The 17,295-nt window shown below is 41.0% G+C and overlaps 1 protein-coding gene across 2 annotated transcripts in view; it reads left to right on the forward strand.

The window, feature by feature from the left end:
* The window catches only part of DUSP16 (dual specificity phosphatase 16), a 331,362-nt gene that overhangs the window by 110,589 nt on the left and 203,478 nt on the right, over positions 1 to 17,295 (forward strand). The window contains exons 1-2 of one of the 2 annotated variants that reach the window (XM_086952925.1): positions 98 to 315; positions 10,937 to 11,485. In XM_086952925.1, coding sequence (XP_086809051.1) covers positions 11,261 to 11,485 — 225 coding nt within the window. In that variant the 5' untranslated portion in view covers positions 98 to 315; positions 10,937 to 11,260. Of the gene's footprint in view, positions 1 to 97; positions 316 to 10,936; positions 11,486 to 17,295 lie in introns of those variants that run through there. The other variant, XM_086952924.1, reaches the window with a different exon arrangement.

A 17,295-nucleotide genomic window follows, 5' to 3' on the forward strand; every position in this document is an offset into this window, starting at 1 on the left:
ACGTTTGGGTTAGGTGCCCAGATCCTGCTTTTAATTTACTTGGTATTTTGGCATGTTGCTCTGGCAAGCTAAAGTAACTGTTTGTACTTCTTCCTAGAGCCCTACAAGTTGGCAGTGCACAAGAAGGCCTGAAAGCGATTTGGTGTTGTGGGTGGCACATTTGACTAGATGGATCCATTAAGAAAAGCCTTTTCCTCTTTCCTCGCCTACGCAGTCCTTTCAGCTGTACTTGGCTTTGTTTCCTCCTGGCCACTGAAAGCTACATTCTGCAGAAGGGACCTGTGTTTGCAAAGCAGATCATGGGGGGTGGTGCAGGTACCTATTCTACTGTGTATTGAGACTGAACCTGACCGAATAAAGAGGAATAAGGAATTTGTATCTGCCATCCAAACCAGTATGACATTTGTATTTTTGGCAAGCAGGTGTTGAGAGAAGCAACACTTTTAAAGGAGAGCCTTCTTTCAGCTGCCCACCAGCCTTTATTAAAATTCAAATAGTTACCATGGAAATCCATGGAAGGCGCCATGTGTGGTCAGCTTCCTACAGCTAGACATATCTTCACTCTTATATGGAGTTGTTGCTGGTTAGATGCCTATGTCTGCATGGGTAAAGCAGAAGGTGTCGACATTGGCTCGGTCTAGATCAGATTAGTGAAAAGACTGGCTGTGCCAGCGTGATGGTGTGCCATTGTTCAGGAACCAGGGATGTCCTGGGTTGGAAACATAGTGCTTGTTTAAGGTACCTCTAGAAGTGTCGGCACTTATCGGAATAAAATGTTCTATTGATAACTAAGTTGTTAAAGTTAGATACTGCTAGGACTCCTGAGAAGCAGTATGGCCTGATATCTGCTGCTCATCTACTAAACTGTGGAGGAGATTAAAGGAGACTTGCCGATCATGAAAGCATTATTAATAAGTTGAAATGACTGTTAAAGTATGTGTCAGATCTTTCTCCCGTTCTGTCATTTGTTGACTATTGGCTCAGAGTGTGGTTTTGAAATTATTGGCCATGACTAACTAGTTCACTTAGTCTTTCCTCATTGTTTTTGTAGTAGCCCCTTTCGCCTGACCTTCCTCTCCTTAAAATTACCATTTCTCCATCCTTTTACTTCTTCCTCTCAGCACTTTTTATATCTCCTTTATATCTCCTTTTATTCTAGCATAGAGACCACTTTAGTTATTATAACTGCCGTATGTAATCAAAACATTCATAAAAAATGCATACATAGTGGGGATCTAGGTTAGCCTTCTCCATCTATTGTTCTGCTCAACTGTCATTCCGACTTCAAGCTCGCTTGCATTGCGAATAACGTGCATATCTGCCTAAAAAGTGCAATTCATTGTCAGGGCTGGTGGCCAAAACCTCACTTTGCCAATGTTTTTTTTTTTTCCTTCCCATTCTTTATCCTTTTAAAAATATTATTTTAGTTCTCCTTTTATGCCTAAACTGTGTTTCAGGTGTAACAGTAACCTAGCCAACAATAACGTTTATTGGCGCTAGTAAGAATCCTATTTCCTGTGCTGTGCATTAAAACTAAATCTGGCGTCTGACCCTGTTCTCAGGACACCTACATGCTAGAAAGTACTTGTAGTGTGTGCTATTAAAATTACATGCAATAATTAACATAATTAAATACATATATATATTACCCAGTCGCTGTTGTCACTGGGTGGTTCTAGTTAGGACTACATTTCCATAGGAAAATCATTTTTCAGGTTGCTTTCAACTTTGGTGCCATTTAACCAATCTTCACATAACTTTCCAACAAAAAAATTCTTCTACCGCCGCTGCTTCCTTGAAAGTTTGGGAGTGATGCATCAAGCAAGGGTCGAGAAAAAGTGGTGTCCCAAGATGTATTTTCCCTGTTAATTTTCCCATACGAAAATTAGACACAGCGCCAAAACTGTTGAACAGAATTACACCAAATTTGGCAGAAAGCTAAATCTTGGTCCAGAAAGCGTGCTTTTTGCGATTTGGTGCAATTCTATTCAGTAGTTTTGGAGAAATTAAGGTAAAACAATATATACATTACATGCCGTGGAGGATCTGTGGAGTTGACGGATCTAAAGATAAGATCTGATTGGCTGCCACCCCATCAAAAAAGATGTGTTGGCAGCCATTTTAGGACTCGGGAACTTAGTCCTCTGTCCTGAAAGTAAGTTACAATAAAAAGATAAAATATAAAAGATGTAGGGTATGGATATCCTTTCCCTTTAGGCCTGGTGTGGGGGGTTTCAAAGGGACATTCTCTGGGGCAAAAAATATATATTTTTGTATAATTGTACTGCAAATACCGGGTGGATCCCTGAATCCACAGTAAAATAAAAAATAAATAAAAACAAAAGATCCTGTGCTTTTCAAATAAAAATTCCCTGGAGTGGGCCAGGGCCTGGTGGGGCTCTCCGCAAAATATTCAGTCGAGTGGGAGCATCGAGCCCCACTCCTAGATCCATTTCCAGGCCCAATGGACCCCATTCCTTGGGCCAAAATAAAAATTAGGGTCAGAGTAGGCGGTACCCCGGGACCCAACCCCCACTAATGTGCATTAAAATAAAGGAAATGAATTGTGCGACCTCTCCTTCCCAAGAATCCGAGAGGCCTAGGTGACCCAACCCCTAGTGCAGATTTGTTAATTGGGAAGAAGCGTGCAACCCCCCCCCCCCCCACCCCTGCCATCGGGCCATACCCCATCCCAACAGACAGGGTCTCTGTGTCCCAGAGACCCCATTCTCCGGTACACTGTGGTTTCCCTGCCTGTATGAGCGTTGACAGGGAAGTCTCTTGGCCTCCTGCTACGTAGGACCACATAAAGTTCTCCCTGCCTGCACTCTTGCAGGTTGTAAAACAAAGACTTGCTCCCACCCAGCAGGAACAAAAGAAAAGATGCTCCTTTAATAAAAAGGGAAATGTTGCCTACTCCTGCATGGCCCGCTTGCATCCCCCAACAAAAATAATACTGTGGGGTGTCGCGAGTGGGCTCCCGGACCCCCAAAAATTAATTTAAAAAACAGACTAAATGAGTGGCAGGAGCTCCTCATTTATTATTCGCAGCTCTAAGCGCCCCTTTATGCCCTGCAAGGGCTTTTAATAATGTGTTGGAGCCAGGTGGGACCCCTACAATGGGCAGGGGCACCACCAAGTATTTTATATGTTGTGGGGGCTGCAGGAAATGCCATCGCCCACAAGCAGCATTAAAAAAAAAAACAGTCAGTCTCCTGGGTCATTCAATCCATGACCCCAGGAGAGCATACCATATTTGTTTTAAGTACCACTAGCTGGAGCTCTGTGATCTGAAGCGCAAGTATGGCACCCTCTTGTGGTTGTTTTCATGGTTGTATTTTGTGGGTTGAAGAGTAGTAAAATAAAGATGCAAAGATGTGTTGATTTTTGTAAATATATTGATCACACTGTTCAATCTTTTTATGATAATCACTTTTATTAACCCCTTGGATGCTGCCGCGATTCTGCGCCTGTGCGGCACATTCCGATCACGGGTGCGGTCATGACGGCCGGGAGCCGTCATCAGCACACGAGCACTGTGTGCCATGACGGCTCCCGGCCGTCATCAGCATGCAAGGGGTTAAGCATTGTGTGAATTATTGAAATCTACATTTGATTATAGTTATTGAGCATTATTTGCTTATATATGCTAATAGCTGATATACTGACCCCTTGATAAAGCCAATAGGCTCATTTGTTATATTTAGGTGTTCTGACCCTTTGACAAAGTCAGTAAGTCTACCTTACTTAAAATAACACCCATTATATTGTACCATCAGATAGTCAGACTGGGGGAGTTGGGTGCAATTCCTGGCCAGAGGCCAGGCCCTGTACTCAGCCGCACACTGTGCACCGTAACTGGCCATGCATTGGGGAGGAAGGGAGGGAGGGTGCTCACAGTGGGTTGGGTGCAGGGCCTGGCCACAGGCCAGGCCATTTACCTATCCACTTGCCAATAGATATCCTACTTTATGGTTAAAAAACATTAGAAATTCACTGAAAAAAACAAAGCGTAAAAGTTATTATAGTTAGTTGAAAATGACAGTTAAAACATACCATTTTAAGCGAACAATACCGTGAAATTCAAATGAAAATAAATGTATAAAGAGCTTGAATGCCCAAGGGCGTCTTGGCGCTGGCAGCACAGCAGAGGGATGGTTATGGTAACTAAAGTAAAAGCTAGAAGTTAAAAAGCCAAGTCTTAAGATTCCTCATAAAAATTAACAGGGTAGAGCTGGTCTTTAAGTTGAGGGGAGGGCATTCCAGCGTTTTGTCTTACCATAAACAAAACTGGTGAAGTTCACCAGTTATAGTTATCTCAAGTAACTCCCACCCTCACCATGCAATGCTAATTACCTCACTTATTACAACACTCATGAATGTTCTATGATGTCACTGAAACATCTGAAATTACATTATTGATGACAACACTGCACAGGGGTGCAAGTTATAGTTACATTTGGACATGACTTATAGTTACTTGAGAACTATATTTGGTGAATTTCCATGGTTCACTTAAAACGATATGTTTTCACTGAAATTTCACTTAACTATAAAGTCCCTTTAACCTTTCTTTTTTGCAGTGAAAAACAAAGTGTGTGTGTGTTTGTGTTTGTTTGTGTGTGTGTGTGTGTGTGTGTGTGTGTGTGTATATATATATATATAGCATTGCGCTATGCACTTTATCAGCGTACTTTGCACAATTTTGCGTAATTTGCATTCAAATAATGATTCTTGTAATTTTTTGGTTTATCATGAGCATGACGATTAGCAGAAGTTTAAAAGATTTGCAGTATTTTGTACTGGTTACATCGTACTTCATTTACAAGTGTGTTACAGTATTTTTTCTATGTCCATATGCAAAACCATGTGACACGAATGGGGTGTGTATTTATTTGTCTAAATCTCGCGTGGAGCTTACATGTGATCAAGGCCAACTTGGCTGGCCGAAACACGTAATGGCAGGTTGCTGGAGCACTGCATACGAAAATGAGAAACAATAAAAAATAACTTTAAATCACAGGAAGAGGTGTTCGTGTGTCCCTTCATCGCCGAAAGGAGGTTGAGAACGTCATTGGATTTAAAGATTTGCATCGCAGTGGTGTGTCTGTCACTGCTCAAGAACCCCCTCGCCACAAGCAGGCCGCCGATCTCAGCACAACTGGTGTGATGTTCTTTTCCGGGAGGGAAACTAATGAGGCGGCCCCCTGAGCAGTAACTACAGATCCCAGCATTCCCCGGAAGCAAGGCGGATGGACTGTGTCGGACGACAATGTCCTGGGCAACTCTTCGTTGGTGGGAGCGAAACAAATTTGAAGGAAGTCTCAGGCTGCGAGGTTGTGACTTGATTTGAAAGCTCGACAAAACAGTGAGTTTGGAGTAGCTTGGAGTTTTCATTTTTGTGTGCGGGAGCAACGATGTCACGTAACATCAAGCGGGAGGCGGAGGCCAAGGAGCTCTTCAATAATCTATCAAGTAAGACAGCCCAGGTCAGCATTACCGAGGGCAGTAATGGCAAAGACAAAGAAAGCGACGCAAAGTCATTACTCAAAGCGCTCGAAAAATGTCAAAGGAGCGAAATGGTGAAATGGTGGGAACAAATTTCTCTACAAAAATGAGGAAGCGCGACGTATCCCTAGGGGCCTGAGAATCATGTTAGCCCCAAATTTTGACAACGTGAATCCTGACATGTTAGCTTATTGGGCGGCAAGCAACTCAGAGGGGTCCATGAACTTAGTAAGGATCCTAATCAAGTATGCCCAAATTGACCGAGATAAGCAATTAAAGGACATGGATGAAATCATTGACAAACTGGGCAAGCTCAATCAGGATGAGTATGTGAATAAATGCAGAAGAGAAATTGATGAACGTATTAAGCGCCAGCAAGACCACATTAAAATCCGCAAGATCCAGAAGATCCGAAAATTCAAGCACGACGTTACGACCATGCCAGGGAGAAGCAAGGAGAGGCAAGGCAGAAGACCTCTTTCACACTGGCATCAGTACAAAGCAATATCACGACCAATCTGGCAGCGGAGTCATCGATTTCTGATGCAGCTTATGTAACCAGTGACAGTGATTCGGAGGCAGGGGATAATCGTGGGTGGTCAAACGAGTCAGTCCCCATTATTCTGAAACCAGGTGAGGAGCTGAATTTTTTAGCCGAGGACCGACGTCAGACCCTGAGGCCGCGGATTCCACAGAGCAAAGCAGGGTCCCGAGAAACAAAAGGCTTAGGGCGAGACGCAGAGCCAGAGGCGCCAAAAAACAAGAAAACGCAATGGCAAAAGCGTTAGAGGACAACCCCATCATTAATTTTTCGAAAACAACCTGACTAAGGCAGAAAATCAATTGCTGGCACTTGGGCTGTCATTATGTTCTGAGAGTAATTTCAACTACAGCAAGACCAGAGTGGACGTATTCACTTACATCAGGAAGTCAAAATTGAAAAAAGTGTTCACCATCAAAGGCAACAAGGATCTTACGCAACCATTTTCAAGCACAATAGCCACTTCCACAAGTACTAGTAATTTACTAGCATCGGATGAAATACTGTTGGTGGATTTGCATGATTTATGCAATTCTGGTAACAATACTATGGGGGAGGAGGAAACATCATCCTTACAAGATAAACTGGCTAACATTATTCCTATTCATCCCAGTGCGGGCAAGAGTCCTTTCAAAGTAAAGTCAACGTTTATACCAATGATGCCGAAAGATGCAGTGGACATATTTCATGAAAGATTCACAGAGGATCTCCACAAACTTTACTGTAAGGTATGTGACACAAAAAAGAATTTAAAACACCATGAGATCAGGTACAGGACCTAATGTCTAAGCTCAAAACCAACCAAGAAATTATTGTTTGCCAATCCGACAAGGAGGTAAAATTGTGATTTGGCCACGAAAGGAATATGTGATGGAAGCCAAAAAGCAACTAAATGACTTGTCCTGTTATAAATTAGCAGGTATGTCGGATTTCAGAAAAGCTAAGGAGTCCCTAAAGAAATCCCTGTTGGATTACAAGAGGCAATGGCTAATATCCAATCAGGAATATCTGTTTTTACACAATGAGTTCCCAATCACTCCATATTTATACCTTATTCCGAAGATTCATAAACTAGTCAAACCCACTCCGGGTCGACCAATTATTTCGGCTATGGGTGGTGTCAGTGAGAACATTAGCAGATATGTGGACTTCTACCTTCAACCCTTAGTACAAGGTCTCCCCTCGTACTTAAAAGACACTGGGGACTTTCTGAATAAACTGAAAGATACCAAATGGGAAGAAGGTCAGCTTCTAATTACACTTGACATCGAAGCGCTGTATACCAGCTTAGACCATCAAATTGGCATGACAGTGGTCAAACATTTTTTGAAAACAAGACCGTTGAATTTCTATCCCCATAATCTGATGCTTTTAGAACTAATCAAATGGTCTCTTTATAACAATAAGTTCAGCTTTGGTAAAGAGCTATTTTTGCAGAAACGAGGAGTGTCTATGGGTTCCTGCTTCTCCTCAAGCTATGCATGTTTACATGTTGGCTTGTGGGAGGAGCAGGTTCTCATGGGCATGCATGGTGTAATTTTTAATTCTAATGTGAGCAAATGGTATAGATATATTGATGACGTGTTTTTAATTTGGAAGGGCAGTGTTGCGAGTGCACAGGAATTCATCAATATACTCCATGATAATGTTTAGAATTTAAAATTCACTTTGCAAAGTAGTGAATCCATTGTAGAGTTCCTAGACACTACAGTCTACATTGAGGACAACACCATTCAGACTACACTGCATAGGAAGAAAACAGCGGGTAACATAACCCTCCATGCGACTAGTAGCCACCCCAAACACGTTATAAATAACATCCCTTACAGTGAACTACTAAGAGTGAAGAGAATTTGCAGTAAAACTAAGGAATATGAGAAATGGTCGGCTAATCTGATTGATGGATTCAAAAAGAGGGGGTACAGCAAGAAAGTCCTCAATGTGGCAGCAAGTAAGGCGAAAACAAGGTCTTGTGAGTCTCTATTAGATACAAACAATAGTTCCAAAGAGACAATAACTGCATCTTGCAGCACACCTTTGGTCCAATCGGCCCCAGATTTATTACGACCTTTAATAGACAACATAAACAAATCAGGGGGATTATGAATAAAAATTAGCCAATTTTACAAACAGATGGTATGCTGGCCCCCATTATTGCCAGTAGGCCGGCTGTGACCTACAGAAAAGCTAAATCAATGAGAATGGATCTTAAAACAGACAATGTCTTTGAGATAGACAAGAGGTCTTGGCTCAAACCCAGAAATGTTTTTTTTAAATGTTCTACATGTAGAGCCTGCAAATTCTGGGTGAACAAAACAAAATATAAAGTTCCATTCAGCCCCAATGAGAGACCAATTACAGGACATTTCACATGTCGCACAGAATTTGCCATATATGTTTTAAATTGCACATGTGGTCTCTCATATATTGGGAGCACGAAATTGCACACACATGTCCGTATTTTACAGCACCTTCGAGCCATTGTTAACAATGACTCTAGCTATCCGGTGGCACGAGATTTTAAAAAGACACATGCCAATGATTTGAAGTGTCTGAATTATTTTGTCATTGATGCAGTTCCGCCTCTGCAGAGAGGTGGAAATAGAGAAAAATTTCTTAGGCAGCTAGAGTCAACATACATTCTTGAATTTGACAGTAAGGCTCCGAATGGTCTTAACAATACGGAAGACCTACACAATTTCTTATAAGACATCTGTAATGTAATGCATTAAGGTCTGTTTTAAGTAGTTTATGTCTTCTTGGTCCCAATACAGCACTTTAAGGCCGGCCTTTTATGCCCTACTTTTTTCCATTTACAGGGGTTGTACATATTTGAAACTGCACTTTTCCTTTCCTTTTTACTTGTAGCATTATAGTAGATCAGTCAAGTTGTACATGTATAGATATACATGTATACATTCTTTTAGACCTATACAGTGACCTATACAAACCTTTCGTGTTCTTTTGTAGATATGATGTCCAGTCCATGGCTGCTGTCTCTGAATTATATGAAATATGTCTTCAGACAGACACTTCTTTCATGGTCTTACGGAAGTTGCATTTTACCACCAGATCTCCCACAGTTTCAATCATATTAAATTAGATTTTTTTTTTATATATATATTAACTATTTGCACTTTATATCACAAACAATTTTTAGCATGGTTTTTAGGTATTGATATTCTTCATGTGTACTGTAAATTTCGTCATGACTCATAACCATATACCATCATTTGGGCCCCAAAAGTACGGGGCAAACTCAGGATTGCGTATTTTGCACACTTGAGATGTTTTGCACATAATGCATTTTGCACTGATATAACGGTATTTTGCAGTGGAAGCCAACATGTAGCATTGCGCTATGCACTTTATCAGAGTACTTTGCACAATTTCGCGTAATTTGCATTTAAATAATGATTCTTGTAATTTTTTTGGTTTATCATGAACATGACTATTAGCAGAAGTTTAAAAGATTTGCAGTATTTTGTACTGGTTACATTGTACTTCATTTACAACTGTGTTAAAGTATTTTTTCTATGTCCATATGCAAAACCATGTGACACGAATGGGGTGTGTATTTATTTGTCTAAATCTCGCGTGGAGCTTACATGTGATCTAGGCCAGCTTGGCTGGCCGAAACGCGTAATGGCAGGTTGCGGGAGCACTGCATACGAAAATGAGAAACAATAAAAAATAACTTTGAATCACAGGAAGAGGTGTTTGTGTGTGTCTTCATCGCCGAAAGGAGGTTGAGGACGTCATTGGATATATATATATATATATATATGTGATCGAGGACGTCATTGGATATATATATATATATATATATATATATATATATATATATATATATATTAGACCACTTTTGATGCTTATCCTTTATTGTTTTTGTTTTTATAAATATATGACATCCGCAGGAATAAACATTTTTTTGGCAGAAAATGTTTGCAATAATTGTTTTTTTTTTTAAATAGCTTTGCACCAACCTTCCAAGGCCAGAACCATTGGCTTTGCCAATGCTTGTTTGTATTTCTACCATCTTCTAAATGGTCATAGGGCCATATTCACAAAGTCCTGTCTTTGAAAGCTAGAGATTCGCACCACTAGGATTGATTTTTCTCCTGTGTTTGGAGTACATTTATGACTCATTTGATTAACAAAGGACCCCAGGTGTACTTAATAAGTGTATGACTATTAAAATGTCATTGAGTACTACAATGAGTAACATTTTCGCAAATGGGGTTTACGCCATGTTATTATTTCTAAGGTGTAAACCTGATGCAAATGTTCACTTCCACTCAACTATTTTCCTTCTTGGTTAAACTTCTTGGATAAACCCCCTACCCTATACTCCTATGAAATAGGAGTGTGTTCCCTCGCCACTCATACCTGGGAAAGGCACTCACTCTTGCCTTTGACTTAGCAAAGTAGTGAAATACATGTAAGTGGTTGTTAAATGCCCACACACTTCCAAATTTGTAAATTTCTGTATACTATATTTGCAGTTTGAGCCACTTGGAAATTACCACAACCCCTCTCTTACCATCAAATGTGCAACAGCAGCTAAAATTCCAGTATACTAGCAGAATTTCCCCATTCACAGTTGGTAGTTTTTGCATGCTCAAAGTGGTCCTTTTGTGCTTCCAAATTCATGTTAAATGTGTGTGATACTTTGTGAATTTGTCCCATAATATCTTTTCAGTTTCTCCAACTTTTTATTGCTCATCTTATTTTCATTTCTCCCCATTCTCCCTTCCTCCTCTTTTCCTCTTTTTTCTGCTGTTTTGCTTTTAGTACTTACTCTCTACCTTATTCCCGACACGTATGCTGTCACTGTTCTCCCTTTCTCTTCACCTTATATCTTATTATCTCGGTTTTTCTCCGCAGGTACATGGTTCGGAATCTGATATGGACCCCTGTGCAAGAAAGAGTACAATCAAAAGCATGGTGTTAGACAATGGCTACCGCAGTGTCCTCGCTACTTCTTTTATTTGAAATGGGATATTTAACCCTTCAAGAAGCTTTGCAGAATCTTTACTTTCTTGGCCCGATTGCTGTGTAGTTTTTCTTCGTCAAATAAAAGGAGCATTCGTATGAAGGGAAAAACTTCATACCTTCACAGTACAATGGAAGGCTGAAATCACTTTGAAAGTGGGAGCATTGCTCTTCCATTGGAACTCAGGTGGGTGGTACAGACTAGTGCTGGGTGCCATGGCCCATGGGGAGACCCGGCTCATGGCCCCAGAGAGGTTGGTAGCCGTGCTTGAGTCAGGCATGGAAAAAGTACTCCTAATTGACAGTCGCCCCTTTGTGGAGTACAACACTGCACACATCCTCGATGCTGTTAATATCAACTGCTCCAAACTTATGAAAAGAAGGCTGCAGCAGGACAAGGTGGTGATAACCGAGCTAATTCAGCATTCTGCAAAACAAAAGGTAAGCACTGGGGTTAGTGGAGGTTGCACATGTTTTATTTGACACTCCTAATCACCAATCCCATCGCCTGCTTCTAAACACTCATATATCCAATCCTTCTCGCTCCTCAGAAGCCTAGCTACACATATTCCTTGCCAGTCCTCCCACTTAACCCACTTCTGCCTTAACATACAACTTTCGACTTCTGTCCACCCACCTTACTCAATGCTCTTCTCTATCCACCTGTCTCAGCGCTAAGGCCGACCTCCACCTATGAGCCTAATGTTACAGTTTTCATGAACCATTGGAATAACACCTCATGTAAAGCATTCTGTTGCCTTGTAGAAGTTATGTGAATGTGGCATTATATATGCTCAAGCAAGCATGTTGTTGGTTATTCATATTTGAACTAGTAACTGATTCAAGAATATAGTTACTGCTATATCATACATGTACTTTTGCAGAAACCTTTCTGCCGGGGTGTGGATGAGACGCTCCGACCTAGATACATCTCTTTAATACATGGAGCAGCATGCCAGGATTTAAATAAATTATCTTTGGAGTAATTACTGTACTGAATTCTGGGCAGGCCTCCGGAGTGGATGGCTCATGTGCTAACTGGACTACTGTTTGCCCCGAAACTCTGAAGGTACCCTTCCAACCTTGCTAATTATCCTACGCATACTCAGTAAGGATCATAGATCTTGTGACTCATTTCATCTTCTGGATTTAAAGTAGCAACTATAGTATTTACTGACCCGTTCACACTATACATGGCTTAATAGGTACATCTGGTACAGGTCTGGTTAAGAACCCTTGCACTCCATTTACAGCAGTGGTCATACAGAATTCCATGAGAACATTTGGGTTTGTGCCCTATTTATACATTATCTACATTTTGAATTTTATTTGAACAAAGTAATTGAGTTGTTACCAACCTGAATGCACCCGCCTATGCAAATGGCATAGTATCCTTGCTCAAAAAAGAGCTAGGCATTCAACTGGATAACAAACTCACCTAGTATGTACAGGTGCGGATATTAGTAGCTGGTTATTTTGGCTTACTCTGTTGTAAGCTTGCTGGCCACCATGCACTGGTTGCCTGTCAAACAGAAGATCCAGTTTAAAGTCCTCTGCATTAAAGACCAGTTATAAAACCTTTCATCTGAGAACACAATCCTGGAGTTCAAGTATTTTGAGTCCTGGACTGGGGATACCTCCTTTCTTTTTATTGATATGTATGTGTATATATCACTGAAATAAAACAAAGGTCGAAGTAATGTTATAGTTAGGAATTGTAATAATGTTACTCTACATTTATTTAAAAAAACACACTAAAACAAAATATTCACTGAAAAATCCAAAGGTTAGAGGGTTATAGTTAGGTGAAAATGTCAGTGACAACTGAACGATTTTAACAAAAAAAACTGAAATTCACTGGTTATAATTATTTCAAGTAACTAGAACTCGTGCCCTAAAGTAACTATAACTGGCACTGATTTGAAACCGGTCCTAGGATGCTTTTTTCCGGTCCAGGGAGGACCTGGCTTGGCAGTTCGGACTGAACTGTTTCCATGAGGCACAGGGTCAAGACTGATTTGCATATGGCCAGGTCTAAATTGGGGTGGCATGGTGAGCAAACGAATGATGGATTTAACCCAGATCTCTTGACTGAGGGTGAATGTTTTGATTTGTTCTGCATTCCGTCCATCAATTGTGTGTCTTTTACTATAACTCGCACCCCACTATCCACAATATTTAATATAACAACATGTAATATGTGGTGTAATTAACTGTGCATGGCGAGATTCCATCTGGAACGCTCCACTGCCCCAACCAAACGAGCTAGGGGGGCAGGGTATTCTACCCCTCCCCAAACCCCCTTAAATTCTTCTTTTAAACAATTTCAGGACAGAGGAATAAGTAACAGTCTTCTAATGACAGCCTATGTAACATTTTTTCTCATGTTGCAGAAAGCCAATCCAAGCACTCGCTCCTGAGGCAGTGTATTGGCCCAAGGGAAAAAAGCCCACTTGGCCAATCAAAAGCTCTGCTTTTAAAATTGAGTTTGAAGGAATCTCATAACCAGCTACCCAGATATACAAATATTTTTGTACCTTAATTTCTTAAACTACTGAACAGATTTACACCAAATCAGAAAAAGCAAGTTTTCTGAACCAAGATCTAGCTTCTTGCCAAATTTGGTGTATTTCCATTCTGCAGTTTTTTGCGGTAGCACTGCTTACGCCCACGGAAAATACATGGGTATATTGCATTTTGGTACCCCCTCTTTTTCTCTGCCCCCGCTTGACAGATCACCCTGACACTGTCCATGAAGAAGCTAGTCAAAATAGGGGATTTTATTGGAACATTTCATAAAGATTTGTGAAACTGCACCAAAGTTATTAGAAAACCAAAAAAAGGCATTTCCTACCGAAATGCAGTAATTATATCTTGCTTTCCCAGTAGCCTTCAGCACTGGGTATTTATAGGTATGTCTGGTTTCCAAGTACTTTAACACTACTTTTGTTGTTTTATTTACTGATCCATCTCAAATCAGTAAATCAAACATCACTTTGTTTTGTAGACCCTGCCACATGTAAATCAGTCTTAATTGTGCTCCTGAGCAGTCTATCCTCAACTGCCAGGCAAGGTCCTCAACGAAACACAAGCAACCCAAGACTGGTTCCTATTAGAGCAGGGTCAAGACTGATTTGCATATGGCTAGGTCCAAACTGAGGTAGCCGAAAGATAGATGGGTTGAATGCTTCCTTGAGCGATTTCCAGTAGTTAGACAATATGAAAGCTTTTCTTCCATCACCTGTTTTATGTTTGATATATAAGTGGGAAGGGTATGCTCAGACATGTATCCAGTGCTCACTGTGCCACTGGAACCGTGCTAAACCCAACCGAAACCGGTCTTGAGGTTTTTTTAAATTTTTTTTTTTAATATTTGTATCGAGTACTGCAGATAATATACATGTGTACACAGTCGATAGTGAAACCGGTCTTGAGTTACTTGTGTTCTGGTTCAGGTAAGACCTGGCGTGGCAGTTCGGGCTAAATTGTTCCTATCGGAGCATGGTCAAGACTGATTTGCATATGGATGGGTCCAAAGTGAGGTGGCGTGGTGGGTTTGGTTGGAATGCTTCTCTGAGCAATTTCCAGTAGTTTGACAAATTGCAAGTATTCCTTCCTTCACCTTTTGTGTGTTTGAGGTATAGCCAGAAGCCTAACCTAAACCGCTGAATAATATGTACAGTCTTCGCAAATCAGGGCTATACATGCACCATACATCAGTCAAGTCATACTGCTACTGCAAGTGTCTCAATAGTTCCTGTTTGGTGGCGTGCAGTGGTGCTTAGTCTAACAAACACAGGAACACACCTAATATTTAAGTTCCCCAAATTCTATTTTGCGCAGCTAACTCAGTCAAGGCCTTGGATGCGTCTGTGTTCAGTCTTTTTATGTTAACCAATGTAATGTACTTACTGCCTAGAGCTTCCTTTAGAATCCAGTACCTACCCTCAGGATCTGACGTAACTGTTCTAGGCCTGAAGGGAATGCTGCATTTGATAATAATGGCTACTCTTGACTAGGTTGAGGGATTTTTTATAACTTTTTTTTTCCAGGGCTTGGCAACAAATTTCCGCCAGCCCCCCTGCTTAAAAAATGTGTCAATCACTCCACCTGTGGGAAAATCTATGCTCATGTAATTTGGTGAGATTAGTTTCCTGCAGCACTGCAAATGCAACTCCTTGCGTAAATAAACATGCAAGCACTTTTCCAAATTTTCTGTGGTTGTGAAGCCCACTAATATTGTATGTTAGTAATTTTACTTGGAGGTCCGATGTACCTATGAATGCACCTTGCTATCCTCATGTCTTCATCTCTGTGGAAGTTGATGAAAGTTGGATAATGCATGCAGCAGAATCAACCACACGTTCTCTTGGCAAATCCCAACATCCCATGACCGCCCACCCCTACACCGATCCCCAATCAGTCAGTAAACATTTCCCTGTAATTAAGAGAAAAAACCAAATTGCACAAGCACCCTCTTAACAGAGTGCCTTGCAGTGGAGACTCGGCGCCCGGAAACAACGATAATAAGACTTATCAAGGTCTTCAAGAATCTCTCACTCAACGAGATAGGACTTATCTCCACGCAGCGAGTCGCACCCCCATAACAAGACTAATCTAAATCACCTCTGTTCGTTCAATGCTCCATGAGGGACGAAACAAGACTAATGTTACTTAGAGGGAACCTACTTTCTGAATAGCTCGCTGTGACCAAGACATCCAATAGGTTTCGCATAAAACGCTTCATACCCATATCTTTTTGAATTATAAACCGTTCCGATGCCAGAGCAGCATAAGACCAGAGCAGCATAAGACCAGAACAAGATAGCCTTGAAAAAGCCCTGGAGAGGGCGAAACACGTGTCGGCAGTGTAAAGCTGGGAATCTTTTAACCTATTTGAATAATAAAGAACTTGAAGTACAAGATTTGGTTTTGGATCCATATTTTACATTGACATCGAACCATTGAATAATGTTGGTGCAAGAACCTTGGAAATAACTACATTCATGTTCATAGATTAATGGACTGTTAAGAGGGTGCTTGTGCAATTTGGTTTTTTCTCTTGATTCGTGGTATTTGCATTCAGTTGCATTGCTCAAACACCCCTGGTGGTGGGTGTCTTATCAAGTTCTCAGTGCACCTCTATATTTTTTTGATACCTCACGCATCACGTACCCGGGGAGAATAACTAACAACAGTAGGTGCGGACGTTTTCTCTGATGAGAAACACTACCGCCATTTTGTTTGTATAAATTTCCCTGTAATTGTCAGCTGTACCAACAAAAACCCCACCAAACGTAGGGTTGAAAATCAACATGTGCTATGCTTCATGAGCTAGACAACCTAAGGTCTGCACAGTTTCCCAAATGTTAACAGGTAGAAGCAACATACCATCACCTCATGTGGTGATCTAGTGTTCTAGAATCCAAGGTTTGGATGTATAAAGACAGGTTAAAATAGAACTGCGGTATTGTCCTCGGATATTCTTGTTGAGCAATGGGGTTTACCGCACAAAGCGGTCAATAAAGACAAAGTTCATAACCTTTATCCCATTATGGGTCCGGGTCCTAGAGTTCCATTTGTGGCTGAATGATTTAAACATAGATGAATGGTGTGCGGCTGAAAGAGCTAGAATGAAACTTATGCAAACTGATCCGAGACTTAAGGAGGATCTGGACTTGCGGCTTGAATTAACAAGGACACAAAGATTTCCCCCATATGAGTGCCCATCATGAACAGGTGCTAGCTAAGTATGTCTTAAGTTATTAGAGTACTATATAGCAGAGCTATTGTATGGGTTACTCTGCCATGGTTTATAGGTGGAGGGCCTGGCATGCCTGGTGCATGTCTCAGTGGAACCCACTGAGAAGATTTTGTTGTAAACGGTATGATCCCCTCCTGACTCTCTGGCATGAGTTTAAGGTTAACACTTTTGAAAAAGACTATTGCCTTAAGATGCTAATGTTTACATATTACACATTATCCCAAAAAGCATGTATATGCATATAGTAAAATTTTAATAAAGACATCTTATTTTTTAATTTAACAAAATATGCTCGAAATATACATGGCTGCAAGCATGGTGGCCACTAGCCTCTGGCTCTACCATTGCTGCAAAGCGGAGTTGGCCAAATCAGCAATATAGTATGCCCCCTGCCTAGGCCCCATGTTTAGCAGTTAAGCAGGCATATGCAGGCAGACCTGGGGCTTGCCACAAAACAGCAGACAACTGACGTTATGATGGCATCCTT

This window comes from Lissotriton vulgaris, chromosome 1_2 (assembly GCF_964263255.1).
Source record: "Lissotriton vulgaris chromosome 1_2, aLisVul1.2, whole genome shotgun sequence".
Classification (NCBI taxonomy): Eukaryota; Metazoa; Chordata; class Amphibia; order Caudata; family Salamandridae; genus Lissotriton; species Lissotriton vulgaris.